We start from the raw sequence: 24521 nt of genomic DNA on the forward strand, positions 1-24521 counted from the left end.
GACGGACATGCCTGGGTTGCAGATGTGACCAGTTCGAGGTGCCTGGATCCCCCCCAAGAGGAGATGCAGCGTCAGACGGATGGGGCCAGCACCAAGTGCCTGAGCCAGCGCCGAGGCTGGTCCTCGAGGTGCAGCACGGGGAGATGCACGGGAGCTGCGGCACCCAAGGGCCCCATCGCTGGTTGCCTGACACCCACCTCCCAGTCAGATGACAGTCACCCCACTGGGGCATGTGACCGCCCGTGAAATCTGCTGTTTCCAGCCAAATCTGCCACGGCGGGTCCCGTGGAGCTCCCAGCCACGGAGAGGGAAGCACCGTCCTGCTGCCACCCCGGCAGCCCGTGGCAGGGTCATGCCGTGCACTGGGGGACTCGAGGTGCAGCGGGATGTGCTGGTCCCCACCGCTCCCCCCTGCTACAGCGTCCCCCGCAAGGGGCTGCATGACCACGGTGCAGGGAGTGGTAAAACCCTGGTGCGAGGGGCTTGCACGACCCCAGTGCAAGGAGCTGCATGACTGTGGTGCAAGGAGCTGTGTGAGGGTGCAAAGGGCCGTATGATGCCAGTGCAAGGAGTGGTAAAACCCCAGTGCAAGGGGCTGTGTGACCCTGGTGCAAGGAACTGCATGATCCTGGTGCAAGGGGTTGTGTGACCCCAGTGCAAGGAGTGGTAAAACCCTGGTGCAAGGGGTTGCATGACCCTGGTGCAAGGAGCTGTGTCATCCCAGTGCAAGGAGTGGTGAAACCCTGGTGCAAGGGGCTGCGTGACCCTGATGCAAGGAACTGCATGATCCTGGTGCAAGGGGCTGCATGACCATGTTGCAAGGAGTGATAAAACCCCCGTGCAAGGGGCTGCGTGACCCAGTGCAAGGAGCTGCATGACTGTGGTGCAAGGAGCTGTGTCATCCCAGTGCAAGGAGTGGTGAAACCCTGGTGCAAGGGGCTGCCAGTGCAAGGAGCGGTGTGATCAGGTTGCAAGGGGCTGCGTGACCCCAGTGCAAGGAGTGGTAAAACCCTGGTGCAAGCAGCTATGCGACGCTGGTGCAAGGGGCCGCATGATCCCAGTGCAAGAGGCTATGCGACCGCAGTGCAAAGGGCTACACGACCCTGGTGCAAGGAGCGGTAAAACTGGTAGAACTCTGGTGCAAGGAGCTGCACGATCCCGGTGCAAGGGGCTGCGTGACCCCAGCACGGCCCTGCCCTCGCCCCCTGCCCCGGCACCCACCTCCTGGCCCGCTGGGGGGGGCGGGAGGCCCCGTTGTTGGGAGGGAGCCACTCACCCATCCCCCCACCCCACGCAGTCCCCGTCCGCCCCCCCCGCTGCTGCGGCCCGGGCGGGGACTACAGCTCCCGGCAGGCACGGGGAGCGCGGCCCCGCTCCGGACTACAGCTCCCGGCGTGCTGCGGCACCGAGCGGGCCGCGCCGTGTCGTGCCGCGCCGTGCCGTGCCGTGTTGTGCCGAGGCGGGCCGGGCCGGGCGGGCAGTGCTGCCCTCCCTCGGCGCGGGTGCAGCGGGGCCGAACCGAGCCGAGCCGGGCCGAGCGGAACCGAACCGAGCCGAGCGGAGCCGAGCCGGGCCGAGCGGAGCCGAACCGAGCCGAGCGGAGCCGAGCCGGGCCGAGCGGAGCCGAACCGAGCCGAACCGAGGCACTTCGTTTCCTTCGCCGTTCCGCTCGCCCCCGCAGCCGCCCGGTGAGTGCAGCGGGGCGGGGGGGACCGGCCGTGCAGCGGGACCCCTCGGGTCGGAGCACGGTTTTGGGGGGGAGGGGGCGGATGTCGGGGTGTCCCCCTGGCCCATCCCGCGGTGCTTCGAACTCGGGTTGTTTCTGGGTTTTTTCCGCCTTTCCTGTAAATAATAACGCCCCCCCCCCCCGCCTCCCCCGGCCGCCCCCGGCAGCGGCCCCCGCTTACAGGAGGCTCCAGCCGGGCCGTGGCTGTGGCTGCACCCCTGTGACTCCCGGGGGGACGGGGGTCGGGGGTCTCCGGGTGCCCCCTCCGAAAGGCCGAGGGTCCCAGGGGCTGCCAGCCCCTCCGGCAGCCGAAGGTGACTTGCCTGGGTCGCCTTTACCAGCGCCCCCCCCACCCCCGGCCCCCGCAGCGTTTACCCCACGCGTGGGGAAACTGAGGCACGGATGCTCCAGCCCTCGCTGCTGACAGCGCTGGGTTTGCTGGGGGGTTTCCGTGCCCCCCCCCCCCCCCCCCGCCCCATCCCCCGGGACAGGCTGCAAATTCCTCCCGGCCTGGGGAGCAGGAGAGTGCGGCCCCCCCGGGAGCTGGCGGCCCCCCAACCCTGCTGCTTTTGGGGTCTGCAAAAGGCTGGGAGGGGGTGGGGGTACCCCGTGTCACCCAGCTTTTAGGGGATCACCAAGAGTAGCTCCCCCCCCCCCCCCCAGCTTGCAACCAGCAGGAGTTTGAGGGGGGTGTAGGAGGGGGCTGCACTTCACCTACAGCCGCTGATTAATTATATTCGTGAATTAATTGCAAAGCAAAAGAAATCGCAAAAGGAAAGATTACGACAGCCCTCACGCTCATGCCTTCTAAAGCCTCAGTGAGTCAGATGATGGGGAAATTTACTTAAAAAAAAAAAAAAAAAAGGAAAATGAGAGAAAATATGGTGGTTATTGTGCTCTTTTAAGATAAATAAATAAGCCTGTGCAAGTCCGGGGACGAGCAGGACCCATTCCCAGGAATCGCAGCGCTTCTGCGTGTTCCCAGCCCTTGGGGTACTGGGGGGGGGGAGGCGGGGGGATTTTGTGCTTTTTTATATATAACAGCAGAGAGCGAAAGTGTGGAGTTTGGGGGATTTTTTTTGTTTTTATTCCCCCCCCCGTTTAGTTTCCCCTGCCATGTTTGCTTGGCTTCATGCACGGCTGCTCCTCCGGCCGGAGGAGGGAGCGGGGCTGGCGGCGGCTGAGCCTGCGCTTACCTGCTGCTGGGGGATCCAGTGGGAAAAAAACCCTGGATCGGTGGGCTTTTGGGAATTGGGCTGCTGGAGTTGAGAAACTACCAGATTTAGGCTCTAGGGGTGGGTGACGATGGCCGGGGGTGGGCGGCTGCACGTGCTGACCCCGCGGCGTGCGGAGGGATGCTGGGTTTGTTTTCCGAGGGATGCTGGGTTTGTTTTCCGAGGGATGCTGGGTTTATTTTCCGAGGGATGCTGGCTTTGCCTCCCGAGGGATGCTGGCTTTGCCTCCCGCCCTTATCAGTAGGAAACCGCTCCGGGGTGGGGCTGGCTGCCATGGGGCGACTCCAGCATCCGGGTGTTTGGGCTGGAGGTTGTGATTCCAGCCAGGTCTTTATTTCTTTTTCCATGCTCCACGGCGCCGAGTTTACGGCACGTGTGTGTTCCCGGTCTCCTGCCCTGCCATCGCCTTTGCCGTGACCAGGTTTCCCTGTTTGCTGGGTTTCGGCCGTGCTGTGGGGAAAGGGAAGAGCCCTGCGTGTGCAGCGACAAAGTGATGAATCATCGGAGCAGGGGGGACATTTCCAGGGCTGAGGGTGGGGTGGCCCTGGAGCCCAAGCGGCACAGCCCTGCGGGGAAAGAAACAGCCGCTGCAGGGAAATGGGGCTGGGGAGGCCATGCGGGGGGTTCCCCGCCCCCCCCCCCCCCCCAAAGCACGTGTTGTGGTGGTAGAAATTCCCTTCTGACTCCCCGTGGCTCTCCCCGTGTTGTGGGGTGCTGCAGGTGGGGCTGGGGTCTTGATGTAGCGATGGCGCAGGGGGATTTCAGCCTTGGATTGCTGTTTCTCCCTCCTTTCTGGGGGGTGCGGAGGGATGGTGGGGGGTGGTGGAGTTCTCCCAGTGCCCATCCCCATCACCTCTGGGCTCCGTCCCTGGGGACAGCTGGTTTAGGGTTTTTTTTTGGGGGGGACCTCAAGCCGCCCTCACCGAAAGGGAGCTATTTCATCCTGCCCTGCGTGGGGTTACCCTGCTCCCCGCTTGAAGAGGAACCGGGCTGGGGGGGTGGGTAGGAGGGGAGCGACTTACCGGGGTTGACTGAGCACAGCGGTGTCCCTGGTGTGGGTGCTGCAGCCCGGCAGTGGCACCGCGCCGCTGGCACGTCCCTGGGGCAGCACCCTGGTGGCATCCAGTGACTGGACCCTGTGCTGGTGTTGACCCGTGGTGGCCATTTCATGACAGCTTCCCTGACCCTCTGTTTGCTGTGGGAGATTTACAAGGCTTTTCCCAGCCGCGGGAGCCAGCGCTGGCTGTTTTATAGACCCATAAAAGAGCAGAGGCTGCTTGGAGGTGCAACACGTGCCTGCCGCTGCGCTGTGCCATGCTGGCTCCAGCCCCACGGGCATCCCGTGGTGGCCTTTCTGCGGTGGCATCACCTCCATGAGCCCAGGCGAGGCAGCAGCTCGGTGAGCCGGTGTGCGGTCCTGGTGATCACCGGTCCCCAAGCCGGTGATTCCCAGGATGAGTGTGGTTTTGTCACCCTCGCAGCTGAAGCAGGGGAAGGTGCTGGCGGTGTAACGCTTCGAGGGATGAAAAGGATGATTTCTTTGTGAACACACAGGAAATAAGTGCTCATCCTTTTTCCCCCCCCCCCCCTATTTTTCCCCCCACTGGTGCATCTAGGAGCCGCGATGTTTCCCCCGGATTCATTGCAGGGTTGGTGCCTGGCACTTGGGTTTCACTCAGGGTGGGTTTGCGGATTTGCATGCACGTAGGGTCCCACGACGTGGTCAGCCCAGGGATGCAGGAGGCTTGAGTCCTGTGCTCTAGGATGAGCTCCAGTTCCTGCTCCTTGCCTTCCAGGAGTTGGCTGGAGATGGAGGTGGCACATTGCTGAGAAAAATGGGAACGATGGGCACGATCCCGGCACTGATACTGGCCCCAGTCCTGTCCAGCGGATGCTGACAGCATCTGTGGAGAAGCCTTCCCTTCTCCAAGCATCTTCCCCCTCACTTTCTGCTGAACAAACAGGCAGCGGAGTAAAGCTATAAATATTAAATTGCAAAAAAAAAAAAAAAGAAGAAAAAAAAAAAAAGAGGGAAGAAACCACACAATTTCCCTGCAGGCAGAGGAAAAATGAGCCCTGAGTGACAGAGGTGAGCAGGGCTGCACAGTGCCTGCCTGGAAGCAGCTTGGCATGCTGGGGGGAGGGGGGGGGGGTATCCAGCCCAGGAGGATGGTGTGGGGCCAGATCCTGGCTGCCGGGAGCTCGTGTTGTGCCGTAGGTCTGTTGGATGGAGGGAGAGCCCAGCAGCCCCCAGGGGAATGGGCGATGCTCCGTGTCTGGAGGTGCAGTGTGTGGGTCGGGAGGCATTTTGGGGAGGTAGGTGCTATGGGGCTGGGAGCAGGAGAAGGGGGACAAGCACCCCAGTGTGGCCCAGGGGATTTGCAGCGGGTGGTGTGTGGGTTCGCCCGGACGAGGTTGCCTGGGGAGGGTTCGAGGTCTTTCAGTGGTACATCCCAGCCCCACGGTGCCTACAGTCTTTGCAAGGAGGCTGTGGCATCTTAAAGGCTCCTCGAAGAGTTGCTCTCGGGATTTTGTCACCCTTCCTACAAGTGCATTCAACCCCAAACAAACTCCCCGCACCCTGCTGTCTGCTGAAATCCCCTCCTTTAATTAAATCAGTGCAACTTTCTTTCCAGATAAACCTGAAACGCCCAGGCAGCATCCTTCCTCCCTGCCGGTTACATCCCTCTCTTTCCTTCCCATACATGGTCTTATGTATATATATGTATATGTACACTACTAACGAAAGTGATTTACTTATATAAACACTTGCGAAGCCGAAGGTTTCCCATCACCCAGCCCTGGCTCAGTCCCTTCCCCTCGGCACAGCGTTATCCCGGGAGTCTCCTTCAGTTTTAAATTCTCCTTTCCGTGCACGGCTGCACCTCCAGCACAGTTAGTGCAGCTGCTGCGGTAGTGCCCGGGTGCCAAAATCAGCAGGGCTGGGGGGCATCCGACCTGGGCACCTTCAGACCCCCCCCCACCACATCGGGAGCAAGCAGAGGGGCTGAAGGGGGTCCACAGCACAGGGTCGGGGCTGGGACACCTCGGTGGCAATGGCTGGCAGTGAGCTTTGGGACGGGATGGGGAGTTTTTGGAGCCTTGGGGACAAGCGACGACAGCAGCTCTGGCTTTTTGCCAGGCTCTTTCCTTGAGATTTTGGGGGAATTGCGTGAGGAGGGGGCTGCAGCCAGGTCAGGCTGATGGAATGGGGGCTGCAGCCAGCTGGCGTGCAGGGAGCATTTTCCCTGCTCCCAGCTTGCAAACCCCCGGGAGGAGCGGAGGTTGGGTGCCAGCGGGCTCGGCGCTGGCTGCAGCTCCCGTCTTATCTGCAGCGGGGTGGGTGCCGTGCTCAGCCCTGGCCCCCCCGGCTGCTCCTCGGGGACAGCTCCAGGCTCGGAGCAGGTGAAGATCTCGCCTGGAGAAAGCCCAGCCTGGTGGGAAAGAACCTCTGGGCTCCTTCATGGTCAAACCGGTGTAACTCGTGCCAGGGAGGCGGCAGCACCCGTCGCGAGGACCCGACCCGGTTGCAGCGGCACGGTGCCAGGGCAGGGGCTGGATTGGCAGCGGGGGCTCCTGAGAACCGAGTTTGACCTTCACGGAGCAGGAAAGCACCGGGCTGAGCTGGGGGGCAAGGGGAGAGGAGAAACCTGTCCTCGGCGGGTAAGCGGCGATGGCTGGGTGCTCCCCCCCCAGGCATAAGAGGTGCTGCCGGGGCTGGGATGGCAGCGGGCTGAGCCCGGGGGCTGTTTGGGAGGACAAGTCACAGGCTGTCCCCAACTTGTTTATTCTTGGGGCTGGAGAACAGCTGTGGCTCCCATGGACGGGGCGGCTGCGGCGCTGGGGCTGCCGCCTGCGGTACAGTTACATGAAATCGGCCGCCTTAGAAGCCTCCTGGCTGGGTGCTGGGGACTCACGGGGTGTATTTATAAATATTACCTCCTTCCAGCAGCATGGGGCCGTGGTGGGAGGGAGGAGGGATGGGGAGGTGCTGGGAGTGCCTTTGGTGCGGGGAGGAGGGAGCACGGGGTGGCCACTGTCACCTTGCGCCTTCTGCTCATGGCAAGTGGCACCGTGACCTTGGGGCGTCTGAGGCTCAAGGGCTGGTTTTGCTGAGCGTCCCTACTTTCCGGGGTGGTTTCTAGGATTTTTGGGTATGTAGTGCCTCCAAATCCCAGCGCTGTGCTGTATGACATCTGCCCTGCCGTAAGCAAGCCGGGGGCCAAGGATGGGGCTGTCCTACCAGTTCCCCTTATTGTTCATTTATGCAGTTATTTAAAAAAAAAAAAAAAACACAACAAACAAATTAAACAACCAACACCCATGTTGCCCGGAGTCAGCCGGCGCTGGAGCAGGATGGGGTTCGCTCTTTGGCCAGGGGTTGCACGCAGAGCCCTGCTCCTGGCCGAAGCGAGCAGGACACGGCGTGGCGGCACGTCCCTCCCCGCCAGCGTGGCCGAGGCCCCTCCAAGGTCACCCCGCTCCTCTCCGCGCCTCCCCGCTGGAAGGCGGACACGGGACGGACACGATACGGGGCTGATTAATCACTCAGCCCGGGGTGGTGCTGGGCTGCAGCGGGTCCCCAGCCCCTGCGCTGCCGCTGCCTCATCCTCGCCCCAGGAACGTCCTTCTGCCTGTTAACACTTTTATTTTTAATTGCCGCTGTCGAGCGGGGAGCGGGAGGGGAGGGCAGGATCCTGTTGTCTCAGGCTGTTTGCGCTGGCGGGCTGTGAATTCCCCGGGCGGTCAGTCGGACAGTGATGTTTCAATCAGGGCTCCTGCGCCCTGCCAGCCGCTCTGCGGGAACCACAGAGGCAGGATCTGGCCCCACCGTGGTGGTGTCCCCCCCATCTCCCCCAGCCCTGCTCTGGGGACCCGGCTGGTGGGTGCCAGCCTCCACCTGCCATGCTCAGCCAGGGGGATGGCGTGCGTGGTGTCCCCCAGGTGTGCCACGCTGGGCAGAGGGGCTTTTTGGGGTGAGGGAGAGGCTTTTTGGGGTGAGGGAGAGGCTTTTTGGGGTGAGGGAGAGGCTTTTTGGGGTGAAGGAGAAGTGTCAGAGCAAGGCTGTGTATTATTAACCCCGTAACGGCTGCCACTCACAGGTGGGCACCTGTGGGTATACTGTGGCACCACCAGAACCAGGGGGCCTTTTTATGGACCCCATTTATTCTGCCCTGGGAGTGATGCTGTGACAAGGGACGCTCAGTCCTGGCTCTTGGTACCCAGGGAGTGATGCTTTTCCCTCCACTGGGTCCCTGACACCTACCTGGTGGGTCAAGCCTACCTGGGCAGTTTGGGGACCGCTTTAGCCGGGGTCCTGCTGCCTTACAAGACCTGCGTTAATGTTTTTACTGTGCTGGATACCTGGGCCACTTCCAGGGGCGGTATTTAACGCATGGAAGGGAAAACATTTGGCCTCTGACCCAAACGCCTGTTAACAATGTCGCGGTCCACGTTTCTGAGATGCCGGGGCTAAAAACAGTCCCAGTGACTCAGTCTCTCGCTGGCATTGTCAACTGACCCTGGCTTTCATTTGCCAAGTCCCTCCGCCTTCTCCTTCTCCCTTTCAGGGCTGCGTGCTTGCCGCACAGGGAAGGTGCCTCTGGATGGGGCTGGGGTGGCTCTGGCCATCCACCTGCCTGACCCATCTCTTGCCTGACCCGTCTCCTGCTGGGTGGGTGATGGGGAGGGCAATGTTCCTCTCTGGGGTTGGAAACGGGGCCATCCCCCCTCTTTTCCCACCACCCCGTCCTCATCCCAGAGGGGCGTAGGCTGGATGAGACCTCTGGAGCCTCTGGTCCAGCCCCAAGTGTGGCCAACGTTGGCGTTGGATCGGGGTCTCCAAGCATGGAGGTTGCTCCGCTACCAGGGTTTGGCCACCTTTATGGTGAGGAATCCCCTTCTAATACCCTGGGTTGGACCCTGTGCTGCTGCCCCTTTCTGGGGCTGCCGACCACAGCACTGCGCTCCTCCACGTGCCGATGAAGATGAAAGGACCCCGGCCTCCTTCCTGCTGGGTGCCAGCATTACCCGACCTCTGACACCACGGCTATGCTGACATGGCATAAATCATTCCCGCGGTGGCCTTGCCAAGTCAGGGCGAGTTCCCCAAGGGAGAAACTGTGGGGCTGGTCCCAGCTGCGCGGGAGTAGATGGTTGCTGGCCATGCTGCTGGCATGGTGGCACGGTGGCACAGCAGTGGCTTGCTGGCCTGGCCCAGGAAAGCTTCTCTAGGGGGGAAGCAGGGGAGCTTGATTGGCTCAGGGTGTGCAGGGAGGTGCTGTGGTGCCCTCACGGGACGCTGGCACCCCCAGCGTGGGTGCAAAGGGGATGCGGTGCAAAGATGCAGCGCAAAGCAGCTTCGCACAACAGGGCCGTGGGGGGTGTCCCCGGCATCGTGCCAGCTGCATGGGGTGTCACACAGGCATCCTTGTCATCCCTTTATCCTGGCTGGTGCTGGCCATCGCTGGCATCGCCGTCCTGGTGGGGACCAGCTGTGGGTGCTGGAGGGGACCACATGTGCTGCCCAGCGGGGCCAGATCTGGATGCGTGATGCTGGTGCTTAGTCTGCATCTGCTCGGGGCACACGGAGGGTGAGGGGTCCCTGTGCCAGGTCCCCTGGAGTCACAAGGGATGGCTTTTGCCCCTCAGTGTGTTTGCAGGCAGGGATGCCACTGCAGGAGGGGACACGATGGGGTCTGGCATCCCGGAGAGCCCAGCGGCGGTGGCTGTATCTATTTTTGCCGTGCTTTTTCTCAGCTCAGTTGCTAACTCCTGTGTTGCAGTGAGAAAAACAAACAGGTTTGGAGGTTTTTTGCAACTTCCCCCCCACCCCCCTGCACACCCCGTGTGGCTGCTACCACATTAAAAGCGGGGTCCTGAAAATGAGGAAACACGGGACCAGGGCTGGCCCCGGCAAGGAGCCCAGAGGAGCTGCAACCAACTGGCCCTGGCACCTGGACCCCCCCAGCCCTGCCATCCTGTGCGCAGGTAACCCCTGCCCTGTTGTCCCCCTTCTGCAGGGTGGCAGCAGAGCCTGTCCCTGTGCTGGGGACACCCACGGGGTGGCTTTGCGGGTGCCTGGCTGGGTGGCAGCTGGGTGCTGTCGGAGCAGATCTGGGTGCGGAGCAAACACCCGCCGTGCTCCCAGCTGCCGGGATCCAGCCACCCAGCGCCTGCCCGAAATGGTGGTGGGTGCTTCCCCCTGCCCGGGCTGGGGTGTGCCGGGCCCCCACGTCCCCATCGTGTCCCCCCCGCCCCGGCATTTGAGAATGACAAACGAGGAAGGAAGGCTCAGTGGGCGCTTGCTGGCGGTAGCAAGAAGCGGAGCTGCTCTCACTTCTTTCTTTTCCCTTTGCTTTTCGCTGCCCTCTTGGTTGTCAACGAAGCAGCCCAGAGTGGCGGGTGGGTGGGCGGCACGGCCCCCGCCCCAGCTCCCCTCCTTCCCCGGGGGTCCCCACTCCCGGCTGAAGCTGCCGATTGATTTTTCCGCTCATAAATGGTCACGATCGACCGGGAAATAAACGCGCGCGAGGGAGTGGGGCTGGGCAGGCGGCGCCGGGGTGCCCTGAGTTTGGGGGTTCTCAGCTCTGTCTCCAGGGCTCATCCCTCCTCTCTTCCCCTCCAGCTTTCCAAGGGCTGGGCAGGAGACGTGTTGCGTTCGTGGGGATGGGATGTGCCCGTATGTTGCAGGCAGGGCAGGCAGCGCGGGTGTCCCTTCCCGGTGGGCTGCCCAGGGAGGGTAACGCGAGCCCCCTGGATTTTGCAGGGGCTAAATCTGGAAAAAGCTAAATCAGCTTTTATTTCTAACCCACACCTGGGGTGGGGTGCTGCTCTGGGTGTTTTGTCCCTTTGGGGTGGCGCTGGGTGCCCCACGCCGGCTCTCCACAGCGGGTCCGTGGGCAGCCCAGCCCGGTGTGTAGCAGAGCAGCATCCAGTGTTACTCAAAAAAAAAGTCCCGGTGGCTGTCACAGCCTGGGTTGGGGTGATGGGGGACAGCTCGGGGCTGTGCAGAGTCCTGCAGGGATGAGCGAGGGTCAGGGCAGCTCTGGGTGCCACTGGGGATCCTCTGGCTGGAGCTACCCCTGAAGCGCTGCCCTGGCACGGAGGGAGCGTGTTGGGCTGTTGATGAAATAACACCCCCAGAGGAAAAGCAAGAAAGGTCCAGAAATAACCGTGTTGCTAAATAGCAGCAGAGATATTTTGAAGGGAGATTAATTCCCTGGCTCCAGCCCTGCACGTTGTCCCGGTGGTGGGTCTGGTGTGCGGTGGTGGAGCACAGCTGATGCCTGGCAGCCCCCAGGCGCTTGATGGAGCCCACCACTCTCCAGCACCCAGGAGGTTTTCCCTCGAAAAGCGGCTCTGGATTTTGGGTGCAACCCTGCAATGAAATGGGCTTAGCTTTTTCCTGCACCCCAAGAAGGTGGAGGCGGTGTCACGGCGTTTTCAGAGCACGGGCTGAGTTTCCTTTGGGAAATCTGCCCCTTTTCCCTGCATGCCTGGGTTGACCCAGGGCTGGTGCTTTGGGCTTCCCTGTGGAGCTAGGGTCAGGGTCAGCCCAGCTCCACGGCTTCTCCTGCTGATGGGCAGTGGTGGGCAGTGCGCCCTGTGCTCCGGGGCAAGGGGGTCGAGAGCCCACCTGGGCCATGGAAAAGCCGCCCTGTGTCCCCCCAGACAGGAAAGGTGGAGTTGGGGTGTGGAGAGGGGCCGAGGCTGTCCACCCGTTCCCTGCTTCCTCCTGCTTTCCCACCCCTCTTGTCCCTCTCCATCCCTTTCCTGTTGCTCCATCGCCCACCCGGGGCCTCCCACCACCTTCCTCCCTCTCCTCCCCTGCTCTTCCCTCCCCATGACTGATGGGGACGTTGCCTCAGCAGGTGCCCTGGCAGCACCCGCTGGGAAACCCAATGCCCAGGCATGCCCTGGCCTGCCGCGCTGCCCGCTCGGAGCCAGGCAGGCAGCTGCCCCTGCGCTGGGACGGACCCTCGCCGGCATCTCCAGGTGGGGACCAGGCTGGGGCTGCCTCTGGCACGGCGACGGCTCCAGCTCAGCGGGAGAGCCACCGGGCATGCATTTTCTGGGATGCCTTCCCAGGAATAACGGGCATCCTGGATGGAGCTGCCATCCTGCCTGCTTGATTTCTGTCCCGTCCCCCCCCCCCCGACCAGGGGATGGCAGGACGTGCGCCCCGGGGTGGGGTGCCTGTACCGTTATGTCGGCAGGGTCCCCATCCTTTCCCACTGCCGGCTGCCACCCTCCCGACGGGGCTGACTCAGAGCGAAAGCAGAAGCTGCTCAGTGTTTCAGGGGGCAGGAGGGAAGCCAAGCAGAACTAAGCAGGTTATTTTAAACCGGACCTAATTTTCCCCCTCTCCTTACTGGGCCCAGCTCTGACCACCCTTTCCCATCCTCGCCCTCGGCAGCTCCTCCTTTTGGGAGCTTCCCAGTGGAGAGGGCAGTGCTGGGGGGGTCCTGAAGCCAGGCAGGGTGGTGGGACTGGGGCTGATGGGGGTGTGTGGGTGCTGTGCCGTGCGTGGCTGTGCCTCAGCACGCTCTACTGGACACCCCCCTGCCCCCCTGTACCGGCTGCCCTTTCTGAGAAAAGCCTGGACTCCCCCAGCTCTGCAGCGGGGCAGCTCCGTCCTCACCCCTGACACCAGGTTTCCCCAGCCCCAGAGGTGCCAGCCTCTCCATCGTCCCCCACCTCCTTGCACCCATCCAGCCGGGGTGCCCGTGCCGCCACCCACGGGCTGTGCTCAGCTCACCGTGCTTTGCGGGGCGGTGGGTAGCTGCTTGCTTGTGAGCATAGGGTCTGGCTGCAAAGTTTCTTGTGCACAGCCTGAAATCTCTTTCCTGCTCTCCGCCAGGGCTGGAAGCCCCCCGAAAATGCCAGCCTTGCATGGCCCCCCGCCTCTCCCCCTCCCTGCCCTGGCCCTGCGGCGTGAGCTGGGTTTGCAAAGCATGGCCAGTCCTTCCACGCTGTGCTGGCTCATCCCATCTCACGGCTCTTGGAGGCTTTTCCTCTCAGCCTGCCCTTAATATTTGGGGTTATTACGTTCGCCGTCTGCATCAGCTGTGGTTTTACCCCCTTCAGTCTTGTTTTATCCGCTGCGGGCTGTCCCCAGCGTCGCTGTGTCTTTTTCCAGGGCTCTGCTCTTGTTCGTCTCAAACATCCCCCTGTGCGCTCCTCTAAGGCCATTTGTGACAGCCGTCTTAACGAAGCTCCGATTGATAACTGTCCCAGGCTCCTCGTCTCCCATCCCCCTTCAGACGGGCCACCATGTCTAATTAATTACCTTCCTCTTGCCGTTCAATAGCGGGCTCTTGATCCATGTAATCGTATTGCTGTCCATGCTGGCTTGATTTAATTTCCCCCTTAGGATATCGCGTGGCACCGTGTTTCAGATGCCTCACCAGAAACCCCGGTGTGTGTCGTATCCACCGCGGCCCCTTTGTCTGCAATTACACATTGTGTTTAAATAGCAAAACCCTCCAGATTTGTCTGGTTACGCTGCTGCAAAGCAAACCCTGGGTGTTTGGCTCCTGCCTGTTCCCCTGGCAGCGTTTGCTCTGGGTCCTGTGCTCCGCTTTCCCTCCCGCCCTGTGGATGCTGTGGTCCAGACCCCATCATCTCCTGCATCCCCATCCCCGCCTGGGAAACCAGCCTGGTGGAAAGCCATCGTGGTGCCCTGGGGAGCCCGGGTTGGGCAGCTCCCCCCACCCTGCCATCCTCTCTCCCCCCTCCACGGGCCGCCGTCCCCTTTGTACGGGGGAACAAGGGCTGGTCTGTGCGTGCGGGGGCCTCGCACGCCTCCCCCCGCGCTCGCGTGCCGGCCCCGCACAGAAGCTGCGTTGTTCGTCCCGCGCCGGAGCTGAGGTTTTGGGGCGGCCGTGCTGAGGGTTAGACCCTGCCTCCAGCTCCTGGCACCCACCAGCCTTTTCTTCCTGCTCTTCCCTTGCTTTCTCTTTCCCTTTCGCCCTGCTCCCAGGCTCTGTTTTTTCCCCCCATCCCTTCTTGCTTTGCTCTGGTGTTTCGGAAATCGGTGGCTCAAAGCCCATCGGTGGCTCCAGCTGAACCCGGCGGTACGTGAGTGCACACGCAGCCGTCTCCCCCGGGGTGCCCCGGTTGTCCCCAGGGAGAGCGGTGGCGTGGTGGGAAGCAGCGGCAGGGGGGCAGACCCGTCTGTCTGGTGTTGGGATGATCATCCTGGATTAGTTACCGGCTGCTACAGGTGCTCCGGGAGGTTTGCTCCCTCCTCGTGCCTCAGTTTCCCTGCTACAGAATAGGCTGATGTGCCGTGTCTTCCTCTCAGGGTCACCTCCGTGCCCGGTGGGCGCCCGTGTCCCACCCCCTCGCTGCACCATGGCGTCCCGCATCGGTCTGCGGATGGAGCTGATGAAGCAGCAAGCGCAGCAGGAGGCCGAGAGGGAGCGTGTGCAGCAGCAGATGATGATGAACTACATGCAGCAGCAGCGGATGCCGGTAGCCTCCACCCCGGCCATCAACACCCCCGTCCACTACCAGTCCCCACCGCCCGTGCCTGGAGAGGTCCTCAAGGTACAGCGCTGGGGGTGTCCCCCCGACCCCAGAGCTGAGGGGAGACCCTGCGGGGGTCCCTGAGGGTTTGTCTCCTTGCAGGTCCAGTCCTACCTGGAAAACCCCACCACGTACCACCTGCAGAAGTCGCGGGATAAGAAGGTTCAGGCTTATCTCTCTGAAACCTATGGGAACAAGTTTGCTGCCCACGTCAGCCCCGTCAGCCACTCGCCCAAGCCACCCCCCGCCGCGTCCCCCGGCGTCCGACCCAGCCACGTCATGTCCTCCTCGGCGGGCAACAGCGCGCCCAACAGCCCCATGGCCATGCTCAACATCAGCTCCAACCCCGAGCGGGAGGTGAGGGGATGCCACCGTGCTGCTGGCGGAGGCAACCGTGCTGGAAAGGGCAACGAAGCCCACTGGCACCTTGTGCTTTCCCTTTCAGTTCGATGAGGTCATCGATGACATCATGCGCCTGGATGATGTTTTAGGCTATATGAACCCCGAAGTCCACATGCCCAACACAGTGAGTCTTCTGATGCGTGTTAGAAAGAAATCAGACCCCGGGAGGGAGGGTGGCCTGGGGGTCCCACAGCTCCATGGTTGCAGGGATGGAGGTGGCACAGAGGGGACCTGTCCTGCCACATCCCTGCAGCGATGTCCGGGTGCCAGCCCAACCAGCCTCGTCCCTGGGAGGCAGCGAGATCTCCCTTTTGCAACTGCGAGAGCCAGTTCAGCTTCTTCTCATCTTTAACGACAGTTGGGAGCCCTTTTATAAAAAGCCAGAGAGACGGGAGAGGGGTGCTGGGAGGGACCGGGCGTCTGCTGCAGCGTGGGGGGATGCTGGTGCCAGGGGAGGTTTCCCAGCCAGAAGCTTCCTTGGAGCGACACCATCTCCCAGGTTGGATCCGTATGACAGCTTGTGCTTCCCAGTGGGATTCATCCTGCCGAGCCCTTCTCAGATGTGATTCATCTGCCCTATTTTAGATGTTGGCCGTGGGAGGGGATCAGCTGTGCCCTTTGAAGTCCTGTTTTCTTTGCGACTCTGATTATAGCTGGTTTAAGGGCCCGGGAAGGCAATTACACCCGCTTGGGCTGCGCACCCACATCCTGGAGGCCAGGCAGCTGGACTGGAACCCCGATCCCGCGGCCCCGGATGGAGCTAACCTGCCTGTCCCTCTGGTTTTCAGCTGCCGATGTCCAGCAGTCACATGAATGTCTATAGCGGGGACCCCCAAGTGACAGCCTCCCTCGTAGGTGTCACCAGCAGCTCCTGCCCTGCCGACCTCACCCAGAAGAGAGAGCTGACAGGTACGTCCCCAGCCCCAGAGCTGGCGGGGAGCTGGCAGTGACAGCGAGTGCCAAAACTGGCCAGGGTTGTCCTGTCCCCGTGGGTGGGGAGGGTGGCTCTGAGGGTGCTGGGGCGCACCGACACCAGCCCGGGATGCTCGTGGGGCGAGATGCAGCCGCGTCCCCTCTGGGTGACGTGGTGGGTCTCCGTTGCAGATGCTGAGAGCCGAGCCCTGGCGAAAGAGCGCCAGAAGAAAGACAATCACAACCTGAGTGAGTTCGGCGCCGGCTGCCCACGGGTGACCTGGCTTTCCCTCCCCGACCCCTGCAGCCCTTTCACTATCGCTGTTCATCCTCATTCTCCCTCCCTCTGAGCTGTGTCCCCCTTCCCATCCCACCTCACCCTCAGGAAATACCCCCTCAGCCCCCTGCCCTGGCTCCCTCTTTCCCGGCTCCGCAAAATGCCTGCGGTGCAGGAGGCACCCTGTTGTCCTCCTCGTTAGTGCTGGGGGAAGGTCGGACCTGCCGGGGTGATGGATGGGAGCAGGGTGCCAAAGAGTTGGTCCAGGAGGTTTCTCACCCCGAGCCCCCTGATGCCGGAGGGTCTGGCTGGGGCCTGGCAGTGGCTCCCAGCCCCGTGAGCTGGGAACAGCAGTGTGGCCAGTGGGAGCTGTGGGACACGGAGCCTCCTCACCACCAACCCTTTCTTCTCACCCCGCAGTTGAGAGACGGCGGAGGTTTAACATCAACGACCGCATCAAAGAGTTGGGGATGCTGATCCCCAAGGCCAATGACCTGTACGTATCGGTGGTTGCTGGGGGGCTGGGGTAGCTGTGCGTCTCGTGGCAGGCAATACTCGCAGAGGGGCTTTTTGGTGGAGTTGGGGTGAGGGGACACGTTGCTGGCATGCAGGTGGCAAATCTTTTTCCATCCTGCACGGCAGGGACGTGCGCTGGAACAAAGGGACAATCTTGAAGGCGTCTGTGGACTACATCAAGAGGATGCAGAAGGACTTGCAGAGGTCGCGAGACCTGGAGAATCACTCGCGCCGTCTGGAGATGACGAATAAGCAGCTGCTGCTCCGCATCCAGGTGAGCTTCCCTGTGCTCTCCTCTCCCTCCGCTCTGCTCCAGCCCCACGAGCAGCTCTCTCCTGCCTGCCGAGGGGACAGGCAGGGACTCTCCTCCCTCCTACGGCTGTCAAGTCACCAGGAACAAAGTCTTCAGACAAACCAGACGTCTGAGGCTCAGGTCACTGCAGTGAGTGTTGGTGAGCTTTGCATGGCTCATCATTTTGCATCCTTCACCTCTGCCGTGGGCTCCTTCCCTGTGAGCTTCCTGGCCCCTCTGTCCCTGCCACCTCCATGAAGGCCCCTGTGCCGTGTCCCCGTGCGCGATGTCCCCACCAAAGACCTCCTGTGCTGTCTTGGCAGGAGCTGGAGATGCAGGCGCGTGTCCACGGGCTGCCCACATCCTCGCCCTCGGGCGTCAACGTGGCCGAGCTGGCTCAGCAGGTGGTCAAGCAAGAAGCCAGCGGGGACGAGGGGACGCTGGAGCCACTGCTGCCACCCCTGGACCCCGAATCGCAGCCGCAGCCAGCGCTGCCTCCACCACCCCAGTCTCCCTACCACCAACTGGACTTTACCCACAGCCTGAGCTTCGACGACGGCTCCCGGGGCTTCCCGGACAGCCTGGAGCCTGGTCACAGTGCTTCCTTCCCATCCCTATCCAAGAAGGAGCTGGACTTGATGCTGATGCAGGACACCATGCTGCCCCTGGCCTCCGACCCCTTGTTCTCGGCCATGTCCCCGGAGGCTTCCAAGGCGAGCAGTCGCCGGAGCAGCTTCAGCATGGAGGATGCAGACATGCTGTGACGAGGAGCTGCTCTGGCGCTGGGAGCGAGGACTGGACCTTCGAGTTTGGTTAGTGAAGTTACAGGGCACTTACTCGCAGGAGGAGCCCGTCCTGCCACGCACTTGAATCTACGTAGGAGTACCTTTTCTCTATGCAACGGGGGTCTCGGATCAAGGCTCGCCGGGTACCGCCGTGTCTTTCGCAAGCTTTTTTTTTGCCAGGAGCTGGAGCGGACCTTCTTGGCTTGCTGTGGCGTTGGCCTGACTTGCAGATTCCCCAGCCTGGGAGTGTGAGCTCGGCTGCTTTGCCTTTCAGCGAAACCCTCCTGGACCAAACCCCTTCCCCAGAGCGGGCAGGAGCCTTCGAGGCCCTGGGAGGAGAGGAGAGGGACGATGCTCAGAGCTTTCTGTCTGGCTTTTTGCCTCCTTTCCATCTCGCTCCGGGAGCCCACGTCCCCAAGGAGTGTTCCCCAGCGGTGGCCTCTGAGCCCTGCAGATGCTTCACGGTGCCACATCCTTCATGGTTCCTCCTTCCTCGGAGCACCCGCTGCCTCGCTGGGTTGCAGGGCTGGAGGGAGGTGTTAATTGGAGCACGTTTAATTCACGGGGCACGGGGCGGGGGGGTGTTGTCCGAGTGAGCTGGCTATGAATTCAGGTTGACGTTGAAGGCTTCCAGAACAGCTGGGATGGGGTGTTTGATGCTCAGTCAACTCCTTGCTGTGACCCCCACCTTGTGGGGGGCCCCACCTTGGGGTTTGGCAGCACCCACCACCCCAAAACCTCTCCAGCCTCTGGACAGGGGGCTGTGTGGTGCTGGGCAGCCTTCAGCCTCCCTCGAGACATCCCCACAGAGGTGCCTCTGCCCCCTAACACCAAGCCCTGGTTCTTCAGGTGGAGGAACAATTAAGGGTTTTAACAGTTTTTTGGGGGGATACTTGTTGAAAGTAGATGTCCTGCCCCACATCTGGGCACGGAGGTCCAGGCTCTGCCTGGGACCAGGGAATGGTTTGTACCGATTGCCAAACCTGAGCTGCTGCTCTCTGCCTTTGGCTCGGCGGGTTTATTTCTCTTCTCAGTGTCACCAGCTTGTTCCCCAGCCAGGATGGCTTGGTGATGGGGGGCTGCTTTGGGCTCTGCATCATATTCTGCCTTCTCAGCCTGGCTGGTGGCGGGGAGGGGGCTGGGCAGGGGAGGAGGATGCTGTTCACAGGGAAAATACTGCACGAATTTCTTCAGGGAGAGGAGGAAAGGCTGGGGAGAGGAGACCCCTTTGCGGTCCTGCACTACAGCACAGCATCACCCCCCGAGCTGTGGATGGGTGGATCGATGGGTGCCCGTGCAGGGATAGTGGTCACTGGGTGCACTCCATCCTGGACCAGGGATGGGGGATGTCACGGGGTTGGGACCGTGAGGGGAAAGGTCAGCTAAGGAGGGGCAAGCTTGCTCTGTCATGGCTGGATTTGAGATTGAAAGGTGGGGGACAGCCCCGGTGCCCCCGGAGAAGTGCCTGTCAGACGTGAGGGTGTGGGGAAGTGCAGAAGATGGGGAGGATAAGGGGGAAGGGAAGAGGGAGGATGTGTTGGAGGCATCCTGGAGCGCTGGGACAGGGCAGGGTCTGGCTGCTGCCCTGCAGGGGTGCAGGGAAGGGAGCGGAGGGGGCATTGGCGTGCTGGGTGAGGGGCACTGGGCTGTGCGCTGGTGGGTTTGGGGCTGCTTCACCCTGCGTATTCACGGGAGGCCTTGGCATCCTTCGTGCACTGCCCTTGGTGCCTGCAAAGAGAATAATCCCCCCTGGCAGGGGGGCAGCACCCCATACGCTGTGCTGAGTGCCTATAGGTGATCTGTGGATGACTCCAGAGGGTCCGTGCAGGTGCTTCAGGGTGGGCATACAAAATCCCTCGTCGCTTGGGATTATTGTGGCTATAGGGTGGTCCTGCCGGGGCCCTCACTGGTGGTACACATGACTTGTGGGGCTGGCTGGGGGGCACACCGGCTCTGCACCCTGCTCCGGGCACCAGCGGGCAGAGGACCATCCGCTGCTCAGCATGAGATGTGTCTCCCCCGGCTGTGAGTAAACAGTTGTGGATTATTATCGTTTTTTTTTTTTTAATCTTTTGGGGTTTTTGTTTGTTTTATTTTTCTTTTCTTTTTTTAATGCACTGTGCTCTGATTAAAAAATTTTACTACTGTTTTATAAATAAATGTATAAAAGAATGAACTGGAATGGAAGAAGAATCATTAAAATATATTTATTTACAACATCCCAGAGTGTTGCAGCGTGGGCTGTTTCTTCTCATCTTGGAGGAGGGAGGGTCGTGATGCTTAAAGCACCAGAGATGCTTTCTCCCAGCGATGCCACGGCCGTGCCCAGAGGTAGGGCTGCAGCAGCATCCCTGTCTTGCAGGGGAGCTGCCCTGGATTTGGGGGGCTGTTTTTGTTTTTTTTTCTTTTTGCAGGAAAGCTTGGCTTGGTTAGGGGGGGGAGGCACCGCTGTTCCTTTCATTCAGCTGGTCCTGGGGTGGTTTGGGGTTTTCAGGGTCCCTCCAGAAGGGTGCCAGCCCTGCAGCTGGGTGCTTCAGGGAGGTCCGCAGCTCCTGGTGCTGAGCACAGCTGGGACTTGTGAGGTGCTGACCCATCTGCTGATTGCTTAATTGGAACCAGGCTTGGTCCCTTAATTAATAATAGTCACAAGGCCCCAGAGAGCAGAGCTGGGAGGAGCTGTGTCCCTGGAGCTGAGCATGGTGCCAGGAGTGGGGCAGGTTTTTGGTGGCCGTCCTGGTTGTGGGTGAGTGTGATGGTGGAGCTGTCTTAGGGGTGTTTATCCTAAACGTTGGGTGGTCTCTGGAGCTGGGGGGGGGCTTCCTGCCCCCTCCTCACTGCTGGAGCTGCCTTAGCATCACCCCTGGGTGCTCCAAAACCATGCTGGGGGTCCCTGGTACAGGCAGGCTTTGGTGCAGGGTATTTCCCACCTCCTGTTTGCAAACCTGCAGCAGGATGGGGACCCTCCTGCCCAGGGCAAGGGGGAAAATGTGCTTTTAAGTTCCTTCTGGGCTGAGCAGGGGGCTGAGCCCATGCCTGGCACAACTCATCCCGTGCCACACCAGCAGACCCTGCCTGTGGAGCCACGTGCCAGGATCCCGCTGCCCCTCGCTCCCCTCTGTGATGGTGCTAAACGCACACACAAGTTTTAAAAAAAAATAATAGAAAATCCACCTTAAAATAGACTTCCTAGGATGGAAAATCACAGGGGCTAATCTTGGAAACTTTATTAAAAGAAGGAGGGGGAAAAAAAAGAGTGCGACGAGGCTGGGGGGAGAGAAAGAATAAGTAGTTTCAGACACTTTAAAAAAAAAAAAATTCCCTGATTTGATTTATCTGGGGAGTGTGAACACTAAATAGAGAACAACGCCTGAAGTGTGAATTATTTCCTATATTAACACAGAGGAAAAACTGATAGCCTTTTCATGTCAAGAGAATAGCGCGGAGGGAGGGAGGGGGGAGAATGACATTGTTCAATCTCTGGGTTTGCTCACTCTTTATCAGGCTGAGATCAAAATTTATTCCCAGGATGAGGCCTGCGGCCTGGCTGAGGCCCTAGAGATTTTTAAGGGCCTAATTAAGAAAACAGGATGAAAATGGCGAAATAAGAGGGCAATTTACTTCTTGCAGAATAGGGAGATCAAATCAACTTATGAGCAATTAATGTGCACAAGGAGAGAATAAAGGGATGCCGGGATATGGTAGAGGGCCTCATTTTAATGACATGCTCTGGTGTTGGCATAGAGGATTACTCTGAAGGTCAGATGTAGATTGAAACGACCTTGCAGATTCTTAACCCTCCTTCCAATTAACAGAACCAACTCAGAAATGCAAAAGACCCTGGCTTGGAGCACTGTCATCCCTTTATGTTCAGAAGGGAGGGGGGAGAAAAAAAAAAATTATAAAGGAGAGAGAGGACGAAAGGGGGTTTCCTTGGCTTAAACAGCAGCTGCTAGAGACGGGAGCTGGGGCAGGCGGGGAAGAAGGGCTCTTAATTACAGTCTGTGAGCCACCCACGAAAAAAAAAAAAAAGAAAAATTTTAAAAAAAATATCGGTGTCAAGGCTCCAAGTGGGATATAAAAGGGAGGGAGTGCTGGCTGGGGCTGCGGCCGGGCTGTGCCTGCGGGGATGGCCGGGATGGATGGACAGAGCGGAGGGATGGGGACCGGGCAGCAAGTCACCCCGGCTGCTCCCGCAGCCCTTTGCCATGCCCCGGGGGGTTTGGGTGCTGCACTGGGGGGGCTCGCATCTGAACCCCCCAGCCCGTGCCCTCGGGTTGCTCGGCTGCTGTCACGCTGCTTGTGGCACTTTTCCCTGCTGTCCCACCCACGCTGCGGGTTTTCTCCCGGCGGAAGGTGCGGAGCGGTTGTCCCTGCGTGGACGGGGCGCCCGCGGGCTCCCGGAGGATTTGGGCTGGATCCCGGCGGATTTGGGCTGGATCCCGGCGGGAGCAGCGAGGCTGCACCGGGGCTGAGCAGCCACAAGAGAGAGCCAGACCGTTGCCGGAGAAGCCGGGGAGCCAGCCCAGCCTCCCCCGGCCGGGGATGCGCATCCCCGGCTGCCCCCCGGGCCGCCCCGCGCTGGCTGGGAGCTGCTCGTAGCACCGCGGCTGCTGTGGGCCCCAGCTTGGGGATGTAGGGATCACCCCGTCCAGCTCCCCGCCCCCCACCCGGTAGCTGATGCTGGAATGTGCTGGTCCCCGAGAGCTCCGAGCTGATGCCCTCCTCCAGCAAGAGCATCTCCTCCTGTGCTCTCAGCCTCTCACCAGGGCCGCTGCACCGTCCCCCTTGGTGAGCTGGCTCTGGTACACCCAGGAGGGTTAAAACCAAACCAGCTGACAGAGAAAGGTGCTGAGCAGGCCCTGTGCTCAGCACCCCCAACAAACCAGCCTGCTGAGTCTTTAACCTCCCTGTGCAGACAGTGCCGGTAAAAGCTGGGGGGAAGGATGAACCCCTGGAAGAGGCTGGGGGTGAACTGGACTGGAGAAGAGCAGAGGGGCTGCAGGCAGGGGCTGTGTGAGCACAGGGCAAACACCCACATCCAACCGGGACAGGATTGAAACCCTCTGACGCACAGCACCAGGAGGCTGAGCCACGGGTACCAGGCTCTCCAGGAGGATGCAACCACATCCCCTTGGGCTGCTCCATGCAGCAGGTCTTAGGGCTGGGCTTGGGTGTGTTGTTTTGTTGTTAGACTGGACCTGTCTGAAAGCAGAATGCTGCGTGAAGAGAGCTGTGACTTCCCCAGCACCATCCTTTAGGTACTGCTGCCTAGACATTTCTCCAGTCCCCTCAGAAATGCTGCTGGCAAGTTGTTTCTCGAGCCCCAGAGAATTTTCTGCAAAAGGTTTTCTTGGGGAGGGAAAAAAACTTCAATAAGACAGAAGATGGGCTTGATCCTGAAGCAAGAAGGAATGAGCAAAAGCCAGCCCAGCCCTCAGCAACTCTAGAGTGAGAAGCTCATTCAAATCCCTGGATACTGGAGCAGAAGCGCAGTGGAGAGGCAGCAAGAGGAGTGGGAGATGGCTCGAGGGACTTCCCCTGCTCCACTCCAAACCTTGGGCTCTGTGGGCCCGAAGCATCCCTGCCTGGCTCCGTGGCATCCCTGGCATGGGACCAACTGGACCTGCAATCTGGAAGCAATCCTCTGTCTCGGGCTCTTGCTGTGTTTTCCTTCCCCCTCCATCTCCTTTCATTTCCTTTCTGGCTCTTGCCGAGCTCCTTCTGTGGTTTGAGCACTTGAGCTACTCCTACTGCTCCTTCCCCACCTGAAGCCCTAATCCTCCACCTTGACGTCATCGGGGGTTGTTGTGGCAACGGTTGGGATGAGGTCAGGAGGAAGGGATGGCTTTTTCAGGTGGGGGAATAGGCAGCAAGGCTGCCTTGGCTTTGAGAAACCAAAGCAGCTCTTTGCAAGTAAATCTTTGCATGTACTAAAGAGGGAGAGACTGGAAAACCTCTGATGCCTGTCCAGAAATTGCTTCCAAAGAGAAGGGGCTAGGCTGGTCCCTGGGCGAGTCCCTGGCTCGGAAGGATTGCTCCCTGGATGTGTTTGGTCTGTTGTTTTTCCGTCAGCAGCTTTTTCAGGCTGCGGGGTTGGGGAGCCCTTTGGACCGTGCGTGGAGCCCTTGCAGGCAGTTTAACTGCTGTCAGGATTCCTGGTGCCTCGGCAGGAGCGGCCGTGTGCTGTAAAGCAGAGGGCCAGGAGAGCTGGGGCTGAAGGATAGTGGCTTGCTGGGTGTGGAGAGGGGTACAAATCTGCTGGAAAAAAGCCCTAGGAAGAGGAAAATGAGGTACAGGTAGCAAGCCCTCATGGAGAAGGACATGGAGACGGTTCATGCCTTAGTTTCCTTACCAGCCAGGTGAGGATGCAAAGACTGACACAGGGGAGGTGACCCGGCCCTTGCTGCTGAGCCCCTGTGGTGCAGGTGGCAGCTGGCACGGAGCAGTGGTGGCGGAGCAGCCCCTTCCCCACGGGATGCAAACTTGTGGAGCAAAACCCCAGGTTCTGGCTGGATGTGCATGGCCCCGCATGTCGGATCTGGCTGGGACAAGCCGGGGTGCTGGGAGAGGCTGAGTTCTGCTGCTGGGCGATGGGTAGAGCATCAGGAATTTGCACCCCCAAATCCCTGCTGGAGCCAAATGGCCCCACTCCACCGGCCCTGATGGGGCTGGGATTTCTGCCAGGGGGAGCTTTGGCCCAGAATACCCGAGAGACTTGACAGCAGCAGCCCAGCTGGATTTTCCATGCCTGACACTGAATTTACAGTGCCGGATGCTGGAACACTTGCTGGCCAGCTTGTCGTTCGAGCATCGTCTCGCTGAGATCAGAGCAGCAGAGCCCTGT

General features: G+C 60.7%; 1 protein-coding gene across 2 annotated transcripts; it reads left to right on the top strand.

The window, feature by feature from the left end:
- The first annotated feature begins 1442 nt into the window (after nucleotides 1–1442).
- Nucleotides 1443–19867, top strand: TFEB (transcription factor EB). 2 transcript variants are annotated; one of them, XM_040616832.1, is made up of 9 exons: nucleotides 1443–1688; nucleotides 14270–14514; nucleotides 14596–14850; nucleotides 14939–15019; nucleotides 15684–15804; nucleotides 16000–16056; nucleotides 16505–16580; nucleotides 16727–16874; nucleotides 17216–19867. In XM_040616832.1, exons 2-9 carry the CDS (start codon nucleotides 14320–14322, stop codon nucleotides 17654–17656), a joined length of 1374 nt encoding a protein of 457 aa, XP_040472766.1. In that variant the 5' UTR covers nucleotides 1443–1688; nucleotides 14270–14319; the 3' UTR covers nucleotides 17657–19867. The 2 variants fall into 2 exon arrangements, with proteins under 2 accessions (XP_040472766.1, XP_040472765.1); XM_040616831.1 differs by lacking the exon at nucleotides 1443–1688 and adding an exon at nucleotides 9510–9951.
- Nucleotides 19868–24521: the final 4654 nt, after the last annotated feature.

Source organism: Falco naumanni, chromosome 17 (genome assembly GCF_017639655.2).
Source record: "Falco naumanni isolate bFalNau1 chromosome 17, bFalNau1.pat, whole genome shotgun sequence".
Taxonomy (NCBI): domain Eukaryota; kingdom Metazoa; phylum Chordata; class Aves; order Falconiformes; family Falconidae; genus Falco; species Falco naumanni.